This window comes from Lactuca virosa, chromosome 2 (assembly GCF_052849685.1).
Source record: "Lactuca virosa cultivar CGN04683 chromosome 2, Lactuca_virosa_CGN04683_v6, whole genome shotgun sequence".
NCBI classification, from domain to species: Eukaryota; Viridiplantae; Streptophyta; class Magnoliopsida; order Asterales; family Asteraceae; genus Lactuca; species Lactuca virosa.
The window spans coordinates 297,299,658-297,321,582 of NC_136427.1; the positions used below are offsets into that span (position 1 = coordinate 297,299,658).

General features: G+C 37.2%; 1 protein-coding gene across 1 annotated transcript; it reads right to left on the reverse strand.

Annotated features, from left to right (window-relative positions):
* Positions 1–2,603: 2,603 nt before the first annotated feature.
* LOC145161479 (uncharacterized) lies at positions 2,604–6,300 on the reverse strand. Its single transcript, XM_079081011.1, has 3 exons — positions 6,060–6,300; positions 4,945–5,096; positions 2,604–4,842 (listed from the first exon to the last, which is right to left on the reverse strand). Exons 2-3 carry the CDS (start codon positions 5,063–5,065, stop codon positions 2,753–2,755), a joined length of 2,211 nt encoding a protein of 736 aa, XP_078937137.1. The 5' UTR covers positions 5,066–5,096; positions 6,060–6,300; the 3' UTR covers positions 2,604–2,752.
* Between the last annotated feature and the right edge of the window lie 15,625 nt (positions 6,301–21,925).

Consider the following 21,925-nt stretch of genomic DNA (forward strand, 5'->3'; position numbering starts at 1 on the left):
TGTCTGGGGCGTATTCCCATAGTGGCGGCTATTTCCAGGAGAGGAATTAGTGTTCACTCTTCTTCTTGTCAAATGTGTTGTAATGGTGTGGATAATGCGAATCATATTCTTCTGGAGTGTCCTATTGCATTTGATGCTCTGGATTGGATTTTCAGTTGGTGCGGTATCTCCTCTTATAGGTTCTTGTCGATCTCCGATTTTGTGAACTTTGCGACCAACTGGGGAAATTGTCCTAAAAAGAAGAAAATCTTTCTAGTTGTTTGCTATGGTTACTTGTGGTGTGCTTGGAAGGCAAGGAATGATGTTTGGTTTAACAACATGTGCGTGAATTCCTCTAAGCTGGCGGATAATGTGATTTATTTGGTTTTTTGTTGGATGAAGCATATGGGTAATTTTAGTAATTGTAAATGGGAAGTTTGGATTGTTTCCCCTTTAACATTATGTAAGTTGTTTTCTTTTTACCCGGTCTTCTTTCTTTTAGGCCGTGGTTTTATATAAATTCCGCCGGTTTAAAAAAGAAAAAAAAAAAGAAAGAAAGAAAAAAACTTACTTTCCTTATGAAATGAAAAAACTCACATCAATTCATGAGTAGGAATCATTTTTCTAAGACTACATGAGGAAAGTTCAATCCATTAATTGGTGAATTTTTGTCATTCGAGTGTTATATAATAGTAAAAAAAGTGATTCGTCCTTACCCAACATGAGCCCAATACATGGGCTCATTTTAGTTTGAAAAATATATATTTAAAGAACGTTTTGGGTTTGCAAAATGAACAACCAAGTTTGATTTTGGTTTTAAGAATTACTAAATTTTACCGAAAACTCCTTTTTAATAAAATATTGACCCAATAACTAAAATCAAAAGCTGTCTTTTAGAAAATATATAGATCATGAACCGAATGGCCAACTCTTGCTTAGGGGTGTAAACGAGCCGAGCCGAGCCCGAGCCTAACCAAGCTCGAGCTCGGCTCGTTTAATTTTGAAGAAGCTCGAGCTCGAGCTCGAGCTCGATTCGAGCCTTAAAATGAAGCTCGAGCTCGGCTCGTGAACAATTTAGTGAGCTCGCGAGCCTAAACGAACCTCTCTCTCTCTCTCTCTCTCTCTCTCTCTCTCTCTCTCTCTCTCTCTCTCTCTCTCTATATATATATATATATATATATATATATATATATATATATATATATATATATATATATATATATATATATAAGCTCATTTAAGCTCGCGAGCCCACTATGTGTTCACACTGAGCTATGTGTATATGTTGTTTAGCCTATTAGATACCTCGTTTAAGGGTTCACCACTTACCACTCATATTTTTTTGGCAAATCGGTTTTCTATTCACTCACATTTCACTCACCAAAAAACAATGAATTTTTAATATATTTTTTTATAATTTTTTAGTATATATATAATTTAACAAATATTAAAAAAACTAAAAAAAAAAACATTTAAGTTGTTGTCCAATCAGGAGAGGAGAGAGAACACAAGGAGTATACCCCTCACCCCTAAACCGCATCCAAGGTGTGGTGTTCCTGGGTGCGGTTTCCATTTCCATTCACTCTTTCCGCACCCACTCCGTCCGGCCTTAGATGTGACATTGTGGCAAAACTAACATTGGACATATTCGACACAGAACGTTTGAAAGCGTTTGAGAGCTTCTAGCTGTAGCGTTTGACAAAACTCTCCATTTTGAAAAAAAACATTGTTTGGCAATACAAGTTTCTAGCGTTTGGTTTAAACAAAATGCTTCAAATTAAAATGCTACTTCACGTAACGTTTAACAAAACGATACAAGCTACAAACTACCTGCTATCCGCTACAGCTAGTTTTGTCGAACACGCCTATAATATAGTAACCCAAAACAAATTAGACAAGTTTGTGTAAGAAACTTAAACCTGTTTAATTCAATAAGTTGAGAAGATACAATACGAAAATTAAAATGGTCAAAGTTAGGATTGATAATTTCAATTTGAAAATATTACATTTATTTATATTATTTGTTTGATAAATTGGACAGAGACGAAAATAAAATAAGATATACAATAAAAAATTCAAGTTAAATTCTTTTGTAATATATAAACCTTACACATCCATAAAAAAAGATATACAATAAAAAATTTAAGTTTAATTCTTTTGTAATATATAAACCTTACTTACTTCATCTCTCAGCCTCCCAAATACATGATCAAATACATGATGACTTCTCTCTCATACTCTCTAGTCCCACCCACGATCATTCTTTTTCTCATGCCTTCACTTCTCTTCTTCCAAACTCCTATTTTTCCACTTTGTCTTTCTAAATTTAGTAATTTACTATGTATTTCTCTCTTCCACCTCTTTTAAGTTTTTCATTTTTTTTTCTTTTCACATTCTCAACTCCTACTTTTACAATTTGTCAAATGATTCAACCATGATACAACACATGACATAATACAACATAATGGACAAGGTTCAAACCCTAACATGGTTCAAACCCTAACATGCTAACGAAGATAAACATGCAAGGTTAGGGTCGCGTGAGCTCGACCCGTTTAGTGTTTTTAATTCAACACAACAACTTTGCCAGGTGATCTAGTTTTGCTTTTGCTTGTTCAGCTTCGGAAGCAAAAATATACCCAATCTTATAAAATAAATAATAATCAAACAATACTGACAAAAAAATACCAACAAAACCATATAACACAAATATATATGCAAAACTGTACACTATAAATTTATAACCGACTCCTTTCAAAACTTCCCTCTTGAATCAACCTCGTATCACCTTGCTCGGAGAAGCATAACCCATGAGCCAATGCAGTGGGGAACCATTGTTCGCGGGCTCAACCTCCTCGATTTCTGATATCACCTTTCTCCGGCCTGAAGCCCTTGAAGAAGAAGAAGGCCCGGATGGGCCCGCCTTTCTTCTCTCCTCAAAAAACTCCCGAGAACCATTTCTATCCGTTTCCGTAGAATAACTCTTCTGAAACGATATATCCGAACACGAAACCGGGCCCAGGCCCAGTCCCGCTCTCACATCACCATAGTCTTCCACCTCACTGCTCGGAGGAGCAGCCATCATTTCTTCAGGATAATATCTATGGACATGAGTCCCATCAGAAACCGTGAAGTTGAGCACATTCTCACAAGCACCACACCTCAAGCTATGGCATCGTTTCTTGAAAACAAGAAAGCTTTGAGGCAGCTGTAGAACCTCTGAGCACCGGTAACAAGCAATCCATGGTGACCCGCCGGAAATAGGCCGGACGTATCGTTTCTTTGGAGACTTCTTGTACGTCGGTTTTGGTTTTGGGACGTCAATTCTGTGGCGGTGGATGTCATCGGGTTCCGGTGTAGTAAAATCAGACTCTGAACTGTAGCACGTGCTGGGCACGTAATGAGGCCCATTACAGCAAACATGTGGATGTGGATGTTGATGTTGATGTGGCCTAGGAATTTGTTGTGCTGAGAAATGACGGTGCTCTTGTGGTTGTGGATAACAATGGTGGCACGTGCCGGATCCGGACCCACCATCTCTTCTTCTATTTACTTCGCCGGAAAAAGCGTATCTTCTGGGATGATTTAAACCATGATCGTAGTAGTACGAAGAAGGCAGTTGCGCAGACTGCGAGACGTTTGTTCTTTCGAGTTGATCTTGTAGTTCTCGCACCATTTTCAACAGCTCTAGTCTCTCCATTTTCGGGTTTCCAGTAATGGCATTCACATTCACAGGTGGACGATGTCTTGAAGGGATGGCATTTCCGTAAAATGGTTGAGATTGCATCGACCGGTGCTCGTCTTTACCCCGTCTGGATCTAACTGAAGGGTGGAACTCACGGCGATGGTGCTTTTGATGATACTCGCTGATTACTGAATCAACATGTTTCTTTGTTGAAATTTGATTATCGGTCCCATCAAAAGAAGATACGCTTCCCTCGTACTCGTAGCTTGTCCCACCAAATCTTTCATTTTCGAAAGTTTCTTCTGAGCTTATGCGATTGAATAATCTCCGGCGATGACACAAATCTGCACTTCCATCTTCCGATGGTATATCGTCTTCATCCATATACACCACTTTCTTCTGTCTTGTATCGAGCATTTTTTCTGCAATCAAGCTCTTGAAACTCCCCCGATTAGAATCCCTATCGATCTTCCTATCAGCAATTGGTTTTCGTGATGGCTTTTGGATCTCGTTAACCTCCGAAAATGAACATTTTTCGGGACTCTTAGTCAGTTCCCTGCTGCTATCTTCGAATTCTACCTCATTTTCACAGTTTTCCGAGACCCTGTTATTAATCAGTTGTCCATCTTTATCTATTCCTTCCGGCGATCTTGATCTTGATCGACTCTTAATTGCATCAAAATCATGATCTTGTACTTGATCTTGATTTTTTCTGTTGTGAGCTGTGGCTTCGGGTGATGACTCGGGATCCCCATGACCGGAGAGCTCGGTAGAGCTACGAGGATCATTACGATCACTGTTTGGATCTGGTTCATGGATTGAACTAACAAGAGATTGTTGATTTGAGCTGCTGCAGGCTTCTTCATCATTCGAAATTTGTTTCATTTTCTGTTTGCCAGAGGAATAATCTTTGACACCATTTGATGCTACTGCATCAACCGTATAATTTTCTGCTTTTTTAGCTGTTGCATCTTGATGATCTTGACCCAGAAGCTCACTCGAAATATGAACATCATTATGATCACTGGTTTTTCGATTTGGTTCATTGATAGAATGGGTTGTACTGCTGCTGGGTTTTTGATCATCGGAAACCTGCTCCATTTTCAGTTTACCGGAGGAAGAATCCTCTTCCAGCTTTCGTGGTGTTGTATCCACAGTATCATTTTTCCGCTTCTTTGCTGCATGATAACATCATATCTTAAACAAAAAAACATAGAAAACATTCGAAAGCAAATTAAGCAAAGTAAAAAAAAAAATACAAGTTTAGATATCCTACGAACCTTGAAGAACTGCACCACAGCCTCCACATTGATAGACCGGAACATCTGGCGACTCCGGCAGAAGTTTCCGGCATTTTGGGCAACGGACCAACCGGAGTGGAGCGTTCATCTTGCTGTTCATATTTATTAAATGCCTGTGATTCTTAGAAACCCTGAAATTATTTGAACAAAAGATTTATGAATATGAATCGAAAAACTGATATTAAATGGTTTGACTTTATAGTTTATATCATAGATATATTTTAGACGAAAAAACTAAGAAAATCTATCAAATAAATGCGAATCCTTGTAAATCGAAGGATCATGGAGGATTGGAGATAAGTAAAGAATTACCAAATACCAATTAATAATCGTGTTTTTATGCGAAATTATAGCTAATTCGATAATTATGAACTAGAGTCTGGTTTGAACAAGACAAATATGGCGTAGAAATTGCAAGAAGTACAAAAAGTCAAACATCGAACTTAATTTTCTATATAAAACACACTGGAAAACTTTTTTTTTTTTTTTTTTGTAGAAAATGAAAATATCATTAACACTTAAAACCTGAGATTACTAAAACAAATGGGTATGCTTAAAAAAGAAAGAAAGAAAGTGGAATCGAAGACTTCCATTGACCCCAAAAAAGGGTGAAATTTCTTAAAAAATTATGGAACTCAATCATAAGAATAAGAACCCATTTCTGGAAATTAGGATCGGATATTCTTACCGTTTTTGCCAAAAGATACAAAGCCCTATAAATCAAGAACTCCCTATTATTAGTAATATTGAAAAGCAAAAAACATGATCTTTATGATCTTTTGCATGGGTTTGGGGGAAAATTGACAGAAAAAACTGAGAAATTTTGTTTTCAAAGATCCAAAATATTGAAACATGGAATTAAATCAAAAACTGGTTATCATTAAATTAGTACAGAAAACACAAAGGAATTGATTTTTATACTTGTTTTACGCATAGAACATTGCAAGAAATTGGTGTTTCCTGATACAAAAATAAAAAATTGAGGGATTCTTGATTGGTCAAAGATCTGAGCTTTGAAATACAGGATCAAATCAAGAACCCACACAAGGAAATCGAAAATTATGATTGAATTTGATATTGGAGAGGATAAGAACCTGAGAGATTGTTGATAAATGCTGTTGTTACATGAATTCCATGGGAAATCTGAATAGATCTGTCTAGAAAGTGAAATATTTTGGTGGGTAATGAAGAAAGAAAGAAAAAGGAAAAACTCTTGTAATTAAAGCTCCTGAGAAGTCTTGCGTTGGACTTATGAATTTTATGTGTCTCCCTCTTTCTCTCTCTAGACTCAGAATGATGAGAGTGGTAGAGAGAGAGAGAGAGAAAATGAGAAATAGAAGATGAAGTCGGCGGTGAGATCATTTAAAGCCACTTATCCCATCACCAACTACACAAGATTACACCCAATAACATACTATTGTTTTAGATTGTATATTAATTAGTTAAATAGTTTTAATAAAAATGACCTAAATCTGCAACGAGACATGAATCTGTATATAGATGAGATATATATGAAAATATAAGAGACATCAACATATATATAAAGATTTATAAAACAGTATTAGAAGTAGAGCTGTTCACTGTTTGGATAAATCTGAATTGTCCAATTGGACAATTTGGTTCGGATTTTTGGATTGGGTTTCAACAAAACCGAATTACTATTTTGGATTTCGGATTGGTTTTGGTTTATAAAATATTAACCGAATAACAATCTATATATTTATTTATTTATTTATAATATAACTATAACTATTTATTAATTTTATAATTTATTTTTTTCAAATAAGTTCAAAAAGTTTCATCTAATAGAAAACATTAATATGCATTTTCTCTTAAAAAAATTATATGTTAAATATTAAACAATAATATACATTCTTAATAGTTGTTTATAAATTTTAAATCACAACTAAATAATTTTTTTTGCTTCTTCTATAAAAATTAGATAATATTATAATTATATGTCATTTTAAAATGTTTTAGTTTTTGAAAACCGAATTATAAAAACCGATCCAACCGAATTGTAATTGGATCGGATCGGATCGGATTTGAATTTAGTTTGGATTATTCGGATCCATATTTTGAAAACCGAAATCAATTTGGATTTACTTAATTGGATCGGATCGAACCGATCCATCCAAACGAACACCCCTAATTAGAAGATAAACTAACACTAAAATGTGTGAAATAGTAGTTAATTTTTTAATAATATTTACTAGAAATTTTAAAATTATATTGATCTCCATATTGTATAAAGGTTACCAATACAACTAAACTAATAGAGATTTATTAAAAAAATGTTTTATTTTTGTAAAACAATGTAAAAGGTGTTACATCTTTTTAAAAACAATATAAAAGTTGTTACATCTCTAGGTGGTTAAGAAACAATTGCATATTTACTCCTTATCTTTATTTATTGTACTCACATTCTCAATTGTTTGGTTTTATTTTGCTTTTGATCCTGAATATTTGAAAAAATTATTTTGTTCTTTTACAATTTATAGTAAATATTAGATATTTAATAATAAACTGCATCAGTGATATTTAAGGCAAAATAACTTGCATTACTGGTAACTGATGCAAAATAACATACATCATTAACGGTAACGGTTGTTGGGTTAATCCAGAAATCTGGGACAAATTATACCCAGGGGTATTTTGGGAAATACATCTCTATCTTTTAGAATTTGAAATAGTTTAGGAAGCTAGCTAGTTGTTTACTTGTTCAACAAGTAGTACGTAAGGTTTAGGACTCTTTTCTTTGTTTCCCTATAAATACATGTAGTGTTTCCGTTTTTTAACAAGAGAGTTTTTTTTAGTATCAAAACAGAGGTTTATCTTCCTGCAATATTCCCCTGTTTTCTGTCTTCTTCTTGTTCTGTGGTATTCTTTTGTTTGTTCTGTTTTCTTCCTTGTTCTTAACAGGGATTCATCAAGGTTTGTTTCCTATATTTGGTATCAGAGCTCAGAAGAACACATAAGAGATCCGACTAACCGATCTTTCACAGCCGAAACCATGGAAGGAATGAAGATGCATTATCCGATCTTGACTAGAACCAACTATGCTGCATGGGCAATTAAGATGAAGGTGTTCATGCAAGCAATGGAGGTTTGGGATGCGATTGAACCGAAGAAACCCGAGAACGTTGTTGGTGTTAAGAAGGATAAGACGACAATGGCTGCCATCTATCATGTCATTCCCGAAGATGTCTTGTTGTCAATAGCGGAGAAGCAAACGGCAAAAGAAGTATGGAAACGTTGAAGGTAATGTACATGGGTGCAGACAGGGTTAGGGCTGCGAAGGTTCAAACTCTAAAGGCGAAGTTCGAGGTTCTTAGCATGAAAGAATCCGAGTCGGTTGATGATTTTTCCGGAAAAATCGGCAGCATCGTGAGCAACATCCGAGCCTTGGGAGATACCATGGACGAAGCATATGTTGTGAAAAAGTTGCTTCGTCCTGTACCTGGTAAGTTTGTGCAAATTGCTTCAACAATCGAGCAATTCGCTGATCTTGAAACGATGAGTGTCGAGGAGGTTGTCGGGAGACTCAAAGCTCATGAGGAGAGAATCCGTGGGCATGTTCAACAGGAAGAACAAGATGAAAAGAAGTTGTTGCTTACTCACCAAGAATGGAATGAAAGGCAAGAGAAACAAAAGGAAGAAAATGCTCGTTCCTCATAGGAAAACAATCGCAACAACACGCAAAACCAAGGTGGTCGGGGAAGAAGTCGTGGTGGAAATTATGCAAATCGTGAAGGTCGTGGAAGAGGCAACAACCAACAGTCCCGTGAAGGAACTCGTGGTACGAATCATAATCGAGATAAGAGTCACATTCAGTGTTACAATTGCCAAGAATATGGGCATTATGCAGTCGAATGCAAGAACCCAAGACGAGAGAGACAATACGAAGCAAACTTAGCCCAAGGTCATGTATATGACGAACCGGCTTTACTAATGGCAGTACTCCAGAAGAGTGAGCCCGAAGATGAAGTATTCTTGAATGAAGAAAACTTGAACCCAAAGTTAAAAACGGAAGAAAAAGAGCAAAGCAACTCCAAAGTTTGGTACCTCGGTAATGAAGCAAGCAATCATATGACCGGGGATGAAGAAAAATTTAGTGAGCTTAATCGAGCGATTCAAGGGTTCGTAAAATTTGGAGACGGCTCACAGGTACGTGTTGAGGGAAAAGGTTCAATTATATTTCGATGTAAGAATGGTGAACAACGAGTACTCCCCAAAGTATATTACCTCCCAAGATTGTGCAACAACATTATAAGTCTTGGCCAACTAGCAGAGAAGGGTGATCAAACCAGAATGCAAGGTTTGTTTCTATAGATTCATGATAAAAATGGTAGATTACTCATGAAGGTAAAGCAATCTGAAAATCGCCTCTATAAAATATGTTTGAATGAAATCGGATCACGGTATGTATTTAATGAAGCTGAAGAACCTGGACTCAAGTTAATGCCCAAAGAAAAATCAGTGTGTGAAGAACCGAATATTGAAAGAACCACAAGCCGACATAAAGCATGCTTGACAGGAAAGTTAACTCAAAGAGAACTATGCACACCTTCTGGAAACAGAAACAAGTACTACTCATTGTTAGATAATGGAGTATGTAAGTTTGAGGTTAACGATGTTGTTAGTGACACTAATTTGGAGGATACTAATATAAATGTTATCCCTCCTAAATCTGATTCGACTTATGAACTTGACCAATCTCAAAAGGACAAGGTAAGTTTAGAAAATGGGGGAATAACCGTTGATATGTTGGAGTCAGAATCTAAGCGCAACGTTAATGTTTTGCAACAGTAGGAGATATTGATGTTAAAGCTGATAAATATGAAGTGAATCTCGAGAATGAATCCACTATTGATCCTCTTGTGCTGATTAATGGCATTGTTCAGAATGTGAATGGTCATATTGGCAAGAACACATGGGTAGAAGAGCATGTTGTTAACATGACCGAAGAGCATGATGCTAATAAGATCACAAGTGTGGAAACCAAAACAGATGATGAGCATGACCAAGGTGAAGTCTATACAAAGTTTCCAGTGAAGATTAGAAAGAGAAAGCAAAGGAAAAAGAAAGACGATTGGGAAGATTTTGTTCTTGAAGCAAGGAACAAGTTTAAAGACAAGAGAAAGAGGATGCTAGGAGTGAAGATGATGTGATTTCTGGATTAAGGGGGAAAATGTTGGGTTAATCCAGAAATCTGGGACAAATTATACCCAGGGGTATTTTGGGAAATACCTCTCTATCTTTTAGAATTTGAATTAGTTTAGGAAGATAGCTAGTTGTTTACTTGTTCAACAAGTAGTACGTAAGGTTTAGAACTCTTTTCTTTGTTTCCCTATAAATACATGTAGTGTTTCCGTTTTTTAACAAGAGAGTTTTTTTAGTATCAAAACAGAGCAGTTTATCTTCCTGCAATATTCCCATGTTTTTTGTCTTCTTCTTGTTCTGTGGTATTCTTTTGTTTGTTCTGTTTTCTTCCTTGTTCTTAACAGGGATTCATCAAGATTTGTTTCCTACAACGGTAACCAATGTTTTAAAAACCGGTTTTTAGTTGAACTGATATGGTGACCGGTTCCCGGTTTAACCGGTTCGACCGTCGGGTGAACCGGTTTCTATATTTTTCATGTTTTTTTTTTATTTTTCTACACATACATACATATATAAATTATGAATTTGTTATTTACAAGTTCAAACATTAAAAATACACATAAAAATAAGTTGTAGATGAATCCAAATACATTAAAATAACACATAACCATAGGTTTTAGTGTTTTATATCAATCCATATACATCAAAAAGAAAATAAAGTATAATACCGAAACGAAATATAGTTTCAGATGAATACAAACACATCAAAAAATTTTATAACATTTACCATATGTTTTTATTTAGAGAAAGGTAAATAGATTTGAAAAAAAAAATCACCAAAGTTTATTATGTAAATGGTTCTTTTTCATGTGTTTTTATTCGGTACCGGTTCAACCGGTTTATTTTGACCGGTTCAACCGGGTTTTTCTAAACACCGGCCGGTTCAATCCGGTTCAGAAATCAATGTAAAACAGGTAATAGTTGAACCACTTCCTCTCCCGGTTCGACCGGCCGGTTCAAACCGGTTTTTAAAACATTGCCGGTAACATATATCATCGATAATTGACACAAAATAAATCCAATAAAAAAAACTCTAGAAAATATCATATGTATTAGTGGGAAAAAAAAACTCAAATATTGAATATAGATTTCGTCCATCCATTACTTCAACTACAAATAAATAAGTACTTAATTTCTAGCAAATCTGCATAAATCCAAGAAAAAAAAAACTTGATTTCTATAGTATTTCAAACCGAAAAAAAACACATGAGAAAGAATAACCACTGTCATCAACAACAGTAACCGCCAAATACTGTCACCACATCTAAACATCAAATCCTGAATAAAAAAAACTTATTTCTATATTCTATTTCAACTTGAAAAACGACGTGAGAAAGAACTACCACTGCTATCAACAACTGTCACGTCGTCGTCAACCATCATCACCTCTTCCATCAACCACAGACATGTAAAAAAAACCTAAATAAAAAATGGAGAGAGAGAGAGAGAGAGGAACACTAACCCAACATCAAAGGCTCTGAAGAAGCGTATCTGGAACAACAATTTTGGATTTCCAAGATCTATTACTGCAAACCGAAAACAAGATCGATAACTGAAAACCAAAGATCGGAAACGATATCGATGGCTAAAACCAGAGATCGGGAAACACGACTTTTTGTCGAAACTTTTCATCAGAGAAGGCAACGATTCCAATGGAGGGACTTGGTTCAGTGAGGTGGTTTAAGGCGGCGGTTCAGGAAGAGGAAGAGGCGGAGGGAAGTGATGCATGAAGAGGGGAGATTGAAAGAAGTTTTGAACGTCACGATGGCGGTCCAACAACGTCTGGTGCTTTCGACAGGGGTTGTGGTGGTGTTACACATTAAAGTTGTATTGCTACGAGAAAATATAAATAGATACATATCTAAGGTTTTTTTAGAAATGATAGCAAGTATAGGGTGGTGGAAAGTTTATATTATTTGTCTAATACAAATTATAAACAAATTACAAAAGTTAATTAAATAAGTATGGTATGGTCGGAAAATATATAAAAATCATTCTTAGAAGGATTGTAATAGTGTAAAAATAATTATGAATTAAACATGTAATTCTAAAAAAATTATAAGGACGATTTCAATAATTACTCTAAATAATATTCTCGATTAATTCTCATTTACATTTTATCAACATTTCTTGAAGATTGTGAATTTTCTTTTTGTTGATTGAAATGTTTAAAAATATCATATATTTATGTTGTATTATTTAGGCTGAGTTTTTGACCAAGATGATGTTTTTGAAAAAAATATTTACCAAATAGGTGTGGTTTTAAAAATATTTACGAAATAGGTGTATTTTTAAATTTTTTTATTTTTCTTAAAATTTCAGTTTTTTTAATCATTTTGCTGATTTTTTATCATACATTTTTTATTTTATTTTTTACTTTTTGCTATAAAAAAGGTGTTTCTTTTGTTTATATACATCAAACAAGAGAAAAAAATGGTTTGTACACTGCTCAACGGTTTAGAAAACAAAAAAATGAGAATGTTTTTTTTTCTGATTTATTATTATTATAGTATCTACATAAGAAATAAAAATCATTTTTTTATTGTTTTGTATTATTCGTTGAGTTTTTTTTTCATGTTGCATCTAAACTCTAGATATACAAAAAGAAAAGAATTGTGTATTTTTTGCTAATATATACCAAATCAATTGAAAAAAAAATTGTTTGCTGGTCTTGTTGGTTTAAATTAAAAAAATTATTGGTACAATGTTTTAAGTACCAAACCAACAAAAATTTTAACAAATACAAAACAAAATAAAAAAATATCTAAAATAGCTTGGCTCGATAACCATTATTTGAAAAAAAAATTAAAAGAATAAGACATAAAGTCGAATAAACCAAACAAAATATACGAAAACATATTCAATATTTTTTTGTTTGGTTCATTCGACCCTTTTTTTCTTTTCAGATAGTGGTTATCGAAATAAGCTATTTCGAAGTTATTTATTTTGTAAGAAGCAATTGTTGGTTTTGTAAACATTATACCAACACTTTTTTAATCTAAACCAACAAAGACTTTTTATAAAAACTAACAAACAATTTTTTTTTTCAATATAAACCGATAAATATCATTTTAAGTAAAAACCATCTGAATAATTAATATACTAATAAACTGGAACATGGGAAAACAATTCTAAAATTAAACAATTGATTTGGTATATATTATTTTTAAATATATACATGTCGTAACAAAAAAATAAGAAAAAAAAAACCATTCACTTTTTTTTGTGTTCTAATCCTTGGAGCAATGTACAAACCATTTTTTTTTCTTTTTTCTCTTATTTGATGTATATAAACAAAAGAAACACATTTTTTATTGCAAAAAGTAAAAAAGAAAATAAAAAAAAAAGTATGCTAAAAAACAGCAAAATGATTAAAAAAACTGAAATTTTAAGAAAAAATAAAAAAATTTAAAAGTACACCTATTTGGTAAATATTTTTAAAACTACATCTATTTGGTAAATATTTTTTTCAAAAACACCATTTTGGTCAAAAATTCAAATGCCTACCGTGAGTATAAAAAGAGTCAACGGGTTGACGTTGATTCCATGTGGATGTGGTCACACAAAACCAATAAAGGCATGCCACGTGACTTGCTAATATCCACATATAACACAAACCTTTGTTGTGGACCTCGTGCAAACTGCCCTGGGAAGCGTAAAAATCGTTCGTTGTTTTTTGTTTTCACAATTCATAGACACCCTTATAACATATAAAATCCATGTCTGGTAATATTTGTTTCACAATCATATTAAATGATATTTTGAGATATGCAAAAAAACATGTCAAAGTGTGCGACTTGAACACATGAAAGGGATAATTTGATCAATACCGTAAATGACGATCTGCGTCAACGGGATAGTGTTCTTTCACCGTGTCTAGTAATAAAAATATCAGTATTCGATCACGACAATGTGTTAGTGTATCCTAAATTCCTGACACATTTTATTTATTTTGTATATGGTAGGAACACTTTTGTAAGTTTATATATTATATTGGCGAGTAATAGAGCTTAAATTCTAACGGAGATTTTTCACTATCCAACATGGTATCAAGCGTCTGTCTATGATGTTCACGTCATCACGTTCTACAATTTTTTTCTTGGTCGCATCTTTTTCTGGTCATGATCAACTACCATCGACGGCAACGACTCTCCATCGACGCGGTAGGTAATCGTACTCCCGTGCTTCCAAACATGTTATGGTCACCACCACCATCTGCTTCTCCATTTCGTTGAAGGCTCTGTTGTCGGTCGCTAAGTCAATTCACATGTTTATGTAGTCAGTTGTTCATGAGTTTATGTAGTCTAATCACTACAATCCTTCTATCCACGGTAAGCATTATTGGCCTATGTTTCAAGTTTTATACTCTTATTATTATAATAAAAAACGCAAACAACTTTTTGTTAGGAGGATTACAATTAATGGGGAGTGGGTTGCTACTCCCGATAGAGTTAAGCAAGATTTTTTGTCCCACTGTGCTGCTCATTTCAACAAGTCAAATCATTTTCGACCCTCTATAATTTTTGACTTTCTTAATCGGCTTTCGTGGGCTTGTCTATTGCTATTGAGGGTGTATTTTATAAGGAATAAGTCAACAAAACTGTGTGGAAGTGTGACTCTGATAAAGCTCAAAATCCTAATGGGTTTACTTTTTTTTTTAATTATTAGAATCTAATTAAAGATGACTTTTAGTGTCAAAAAGTTTTATAAGAGCAATTGTGATATCCCCAAATTTATGATCATTTTAAAATTTTTATTTATGTTTATTTAAATCAGGGTTCATTTATAATTGCGGAATGAGTCCCATAAAAGTATTTTCGAATAAATGTTTTTCATTGATTAAAAATCTTTGGATGTCATAATTGATACAAAACTAGGTCTTGCATCATCTTTTATTCTATAGCTTATATTTTCTCGAATCCCTCATCAGGTCCGAACATCAATATCTTTGTACTGTTTCCTGTGATACAAAAAAACTGAGTGGGTCAGGTTGGGAAACCTAGTGAGTATATAGGGTTTTCAACCGACAAACAATTAACTCAATTACCCATATTTATTCTTCCCTAAGGATCTATCCAAAAGGTCATCTTAGTTATCGTTGCTGACAGTACTGTTATAGAGATTTCTCCGCAATACATGTCAGTAGGTTCCTTTTTATTTTCATTCCTAAGGGTATATCCTAAGGAATAGGCACGAAGTCCATCGCTGCCAGTGTTTATCTAATAGGCACGAAGTCCATCGCTGCCAGTGTATAGGCATGAAGTCCATCGTTGCTAATGTTTATCTAATACGCATGAAGTCCTTCGTTGCCAGTGTTTATCTAATGGACACTAAGTCCATAGTTGCCAGTGTTTATCTAATAGGCACTAAGTCCATAGTTGTCAGTGTTCTACGAGATTGTCATCAAATAATTTGGTAGTTGTTACATATACTTTGCTAAGTGACTACACCGTTGGTACACTGGTACTATTCCTAAAGTCGTGACATCCTATCTTTCATCGTACTATGACATCTTTCACTATAATTCATTACCCAATGTATAATATTTATAAAAATACATATATGGTATAAATTATATAAACTTATCTTTATAACATTTCATATAACACATAACATCTTTGCAATAAGCACATATAACAATTAATTAATTAGATACTTCATATCTATGTGTAAGATGAAAGTTCTATGCACTCACCTGACTTAGGTGAATAACAGTCGATTTTGGCAAAGCTTCGCCTTGGTGTTTTATCTTTTCTTCTGGCGTGACCTAATATAATCATTACTAAGTCTTAGTCTAATTATTCTCTAATGATAATGGTAGTCTAGATTCCTCATTAATCCCAATGAATACTAAGAGTTCTATCAAATAAGGATCAGTCAGGCAGAATAGTTGATAATGGTATTCAACTCTTTTGATGAAGTTCTGAAGCTAGGGCTTGGATTTTGGACCCATTGAGCCATGCAAAAGCTCAAAGTTAACGACTTTATGGGTTGAGACATGATTTGGAACTAGTTCTGAGCATTGGGTGTTTTGTCTTAAAGGTTTAAGGCCTTTTCTTGATGGGTTAAGAACATGCAGTGTACGTAGGGCGTACATCTTGGTACGCAACGCGTACTGAGTCAACCGGGAGTACGTTAGGCGTACCAACTGAGTACGCATGGTGTACTCAGTCTATTTGGGCCTCCTTGAATTGTGGACTCTTGGACCTTTGACCTTTGACCAGAAGATTAACCAGGGTTAACCAATGGATATTTTTGGGCCTTTTAGGATATTGGGCCTCTTGGATTAGGCCCATGGTGGGTTTTGGGCCCAATTATGATAGTGGGCCATATAGGGCTTTTGTTGCCTTTGATTTGGGCTTCGGATTTTGGGCCAAGTTAGAAAAGGGTAAAATGGACTTTTAACCTGAGTATTGGACAGTCGGAATGAGTTTTCAACTATGGGTTGAGTGCCAATCTTTTATTTGGTATTATTTGATGTTGATAGCGTGGGGGATTTGTCGAACCAGTAGGCAGGGATTTATCGGAGCGACTCAGCAGTCGAGGTGAGTTTCCTCACCATGTTTAGTGGGTCGAAGGCACCAATGCCGACCCATGGTTTATTATGTTAGGGTGTAAGATGTTTGTGTGACTCTTGCATGTGTATGTGTTTATATGCTTAGTGGACGGGGCCCAATGGTTACTCGATATGCTATTACTTGGTATACTTGTATGCTGGGCGGGTCCATTGTACGAGTTAGGATGAGGCCCGTTATACTCTATGGACAGGGCCCGTTATGCGAGTTAGGGCGAGGCCCGTTATATTCAGCGGGCGGGGCCCATTATGCGAGTTAGGGCGGGGCCCGTTAAACTCATCGGGTGTGGCCTGTTATATGTTTGATATGTGTGGTATGTGGTATTTTAGGGAACTCACTAAGCTTTGTGCTTACGGTTTTTATGGTTATGATTTCAGGTACTTCTGGTTCGAAAAGAGAGGGTCCGGCATGATCGCAACGCATCCGATTTCCGCATTTTGATGATTTTGGGATTGTACTCTGATAATTGAATTATTATGAAATACTTTTAAATGTTTGAATAAACGACAATGGGTGTTTTGATTGTATAAAAAAATGAAAATTTTACCTCATAATTTTTTGGACATTACAGTATTGGTGTGGGGGAAGAATGAGCTCTCAAAGGCTATATATAGGTTGTCCAATGAATCTACGTGCCGCACAAGGCACGGTGTAACACCGTAAATTTTCAAATAAAATTTTCATTTAAAATCGCATAATTCTCATAACACATATCACAAAAATCTCATGTATTTAATTTATAAAAAACACAACTCCATAATTGATTGATTAATAATCCAGGATCCTCAAAACATAACTCTTTCTTTGGTGTGTACAATCTAGTCGATGCCCTCCCGCGATCCTGAGAAAAACCTGAAACAGATAACACATAACACGGTAAGCACGAAGCTTAGTGAGTTCCCCAAAATACCATGCACAAATAATTAGCCACTCGAGGCTATAGCTCTGGAAGACCCTCCGGTCAATGTGTCTCAGTGGGACCCTCCAGTCCCACAGCTCGTTGGACCCTCCGGTCCGGTCTAAGTGAAAACCTTCCGGTCTCACTACTCGTTGGACCCTCCGGTCCTGTCTAAGTGAGGACCCTCCGGTCTCGTACTCTGATGGACTCTCCGGTCCTAACTCTGATGGCTCTGAGTAATGTACAACATAAATCACAAAGATATAATGCAGGATATCACAATACACAATATAAACACATAAGACATCTCAGTCACACAATATACCACTCATGGTAAGTATAGTGAGAAGACTCACCTTGCGAACAAGCAAGCAAATATCCTCGAACTCGAATCTCGAACTAGCCACCGCCTAACACATAGGGTAAATATCTCTAATTAATACTCGATTCTCGACTCTAAGTAACCACATGTTATCCTTTTCTCTCTAACTCTCGAATTGGGTAAAAGACCATTTTACCCCTCTATGGTCTCCATTACTCATGTTGACCAAACCCTAAAGTCAACAGAAGTCAAACTCGAGTCAACAGTCCTTGTTTGACCCGACTCGTCGGGTGCACTCATGCAACTCGTCGAGTCCCCTCTTTTCCTCGGAAGTCTCAAGAAAGTCCAGCTCAGCTCGTCGAGTTGACCCCCAACTCGCCGAGTGATCGCATGATCAAACTCATCGGGACAAACCCTAACCGACTCGTCGAGTCAGGCCATGGACTCGGCGAGTCCCTTCAGTCTGTTTTCTCATTCAGACGTTTTAAGGCATATCTATTACCCTAAACTCTAGATCCAGCCTCCCAAGGGTCGACTGTCACGTAAAGCTTCGATCTTTACATTCATGCATGACATACTTACTCCATAATGCCAATACAAGTTCTAACATAGGTTACATGCTCAAGGTCTTGTCTCTAACTCAATAAAGTTCGGGTCTTTGGGCTCACAAAGCCTCCTATAACTCATATCTGAAGTTTCAGCCTCAATCATCCTCAAAGATCACAATGACACCAAAAAGAATGGGAGAAACCCTAGAAACTCCCTAAATCAAAATCTTCATAAGGAAATGACCAAGTTAGCATCTTTTTACCTCCAACTGAAGCAAAACTCTGAATAACCTCTGGATACAAAGCCTCCCCTTGAACCAAGCTTTGATGCTATCCACTTCTCCTTCAACAATGCACTAAAATCCACAAGATTAGCCTCTTTCTCACTCTCTAGCTCAAATGGACGATTAGGGTTTCTCTCAAGGAAGTAGGGTGACTGGTGAGGCGCAAATGGGGCTATAAATTCCCTTATATAGGCCCCAACCCCGGGGAAATTAGGGTTTCTCTGCCCAGCACCTACTCGGCGAGTCGGCTCTCTGACTCATCGAGTCCATTCATTAATCCCACGTGGACACTCGACTCTACTCGACGAGTTGGACTCACAACTCGCCGAGTCACTCCATAAATCTCAGATTAATCACACAATAATATACCTGAAAGTCTGGATGTTACAATTCTCCCCCACTTGAATTAGATTTTGCCCTCGAAATCGCTCCTCAACAACACATAGATCGAACCCAATAACCGAAAAGCACCACCGAAAGGATCTCATACCACACAACTATCTTCCACCATGGACACCTGAATCCAAACTCTCAAACCTAGAAAAGGACAAACCAATCTATCGCTACGACACCCCTTCTGGTTTTCCACAATCTGGAAACTCTAGTGGCCTGTCTCACTACCAGACCGCCCTCTCAAGATATCACCATGTTATTCGCTCCTCGAATAACAGACCACGATGACTTACTGTCCCTCTGATTCTCTCGTTGCGACTGATAGAAACAAGTCAATGCCTAAAATTGGCTACCGATCACTCATCCCAGACATGATAGACAATCCAGATCATATACCAAGGAATGAAAGGATCACATCACACCAGGGACCCATCCACTGTACTGCAAATAAAACCCATTTGAACAACGAACCCTCAACACCCTGTCCTCAGACACAGAAAATGATCATGCTTGTTCAGAAGTATCCTCAGACTTCAAACAATCATAAAATCCAGCTCCCTTCTCAATATCCCTTTCAAGACTGAGCACCAGGTCATCTCCCGACCCAACAGTTGAACCTCCAACCCATTGCATACTCAAAACGTATCTCACTAGCTTCCTCCTCGCAATAGCTCTCTCGGCTGATTGTGACACACAGGTCACGAAGTTTGCTTTTTCCCCATCGAATACTACAATCCCAACTGAAGATCATCTCACTCTCGACCTCTGTCTTCTACTACTCATTAGTTCCATGCATCTCGCGGTCCTTCTCATACAACGAACTGACCCACTCAAGCCTAAGACATCAGATGACACCCAATACCCCTCAAAATGAAACCCATCTCTGAATCCAGAATCTCATTCGCCTGCTTAATTCATCACCCAAACCAAGCTCGAACTCAAGCGTATGATCCGACCCAGAATTGGAACCACTCTTCCCAATACAGCACTCAACTCATGACCCATGACCCGTAACCCACGCGTACACCACTTCTCCAATTCCCTTCGGTTGCGATAACCACCACTCAACTCAGAATTTAACGACTCCCGACAAATAAGGAGACCCCAGTCTCGCCCCTGGTTCGACCACCAGGATTCTACAGGCTCGAATGACAAGGCTACACAAGCCTAGGAACTCTCCCGAGTCATGCTCTGACTGACGATTAACACGGCTCCCCGCAGCACCACGACACTCTCTCGCTGGCTAGTGAATACTACGACTCCCTGCAGTATCACAACACTCCCCCAATGACTGGTGAGTACTACGACTCCCCGCAGTATCACAACACCCTCTCTCTGACTAGTGAGTACTACGGCTCCCCGCAGTACCACAAAACTCTCTCTCTGACTGGTGAGTACTACGGCTCCCCGCAGTATCACAACACCCTCTCACTGACTAGTGAGTACTAGGGCTCCCCGCAGTATCACAACACCCTCTCACTGACTAGTGAGTACTACGGTTCCCCGCAGTATCACAACACCCTCTCACTAACTAGTGAGTACTACGGCTCCCCGCAGTATCACAACACCCTCTCTTATCGCCCCACAATCTCATCCTCAGGTCATTACCTCACTGCGTTCACTAACTCACGCTTTGCGGCCAAGCATAGATAGGTGCACACACCCACCCAGGCTAAGCATCACTACTCCTGACGACCGCCGTCGACAAAAACACTTTTTCTCGCTGCGATTCACATTCTCAGATAATCCCGCTTGATGTCAATTAGCTGAAAGGGCTCCCACCGGAACCATAGACACTTGATACACCACTCGCCATCTCATAACTCAAGTGTCAAAATGATCCTAAATTTAGGACATCATACTCGAATACCTCGGTACATCATCACAGAACCTCATGACGTCTTGCCTCAACCACTGATCTCCTACTTACGGCATCATACCCAGATACCACAATGCATCCTTTCAGAATATCACAAATGATCTTCCCCTCGCACCACTTGTAACCTCGGAATATCCCCATCTCACAATTGCAACACGGGGATTCGACAATGACTGAAAGCACGTTGACAAAAATCCGAAGCTCCACCCTCTACTGATCACCACCCATACGAAACTACTCATATCGATCCTGAAGTTGGTTGCCCAATCAACTTCTATCCTTCCCAAGGTGCATATAACAACCCATACATTGAACCAGAAATTCTCAACCGCCGAAACTATCCTTACGAGCCAACCACCTCGAATTTACCATTACATCCTCGAAGAATTCATATCCACCACAAGGTCTCTGACCAACGGCCACCTGCCGTGAAGACACTCATCCCTTCCTGAACAAGTACAGCATGCACTATCTCACTATACACCTCGCCTCGACCACCAATAATCCTGGTCTCATGTAACCGTGTCGTAGGTCACCATATCCAGTCCTCTAACCGTTGTTGAACAAATCTCTGATATCCTCAATAAAATACCCGGTTCTCCCCCACTCAGGGCTTGAACCATCACCATTTGGCACACCAACCATCTATTCTACAAACTGTTTCACCATGTACATCACACTTACTCTTGGAAAGTACCACAGAACACTCGATGATCTTCCCGATAGGGACAAAGCAACTCCAAACATCCCGAATCTCAGATAAAATCCTCGAAACCTCCCAACGTGACTGTCCCTAGTCATGTTGAATGCCTCAGACAGACACACCGCCGGATACTCTGACGAAAGATCGCAACCAATGCTACCCCACATGGTTTATCCCCAAGATCAGAAACCGAAA

Bases quoted from the DNA above. Each gene is read 5' to 3' on its own strand.
- LOC145161479 (XM_079081011.1), bottom strand. From the start codon at position 5,065: ATGAACAGCAAGATGAACGCTCCACTCCGGTTGGTCCGTTGCCCAAAA. The intron at 4,843-4,944 runs GTTCGTAGGATA...GTTATCATGCAG, and splicing joins CTGTGGTGCAGTTCTTCAAG to CAAAGAAGCGGAAAAATGAT.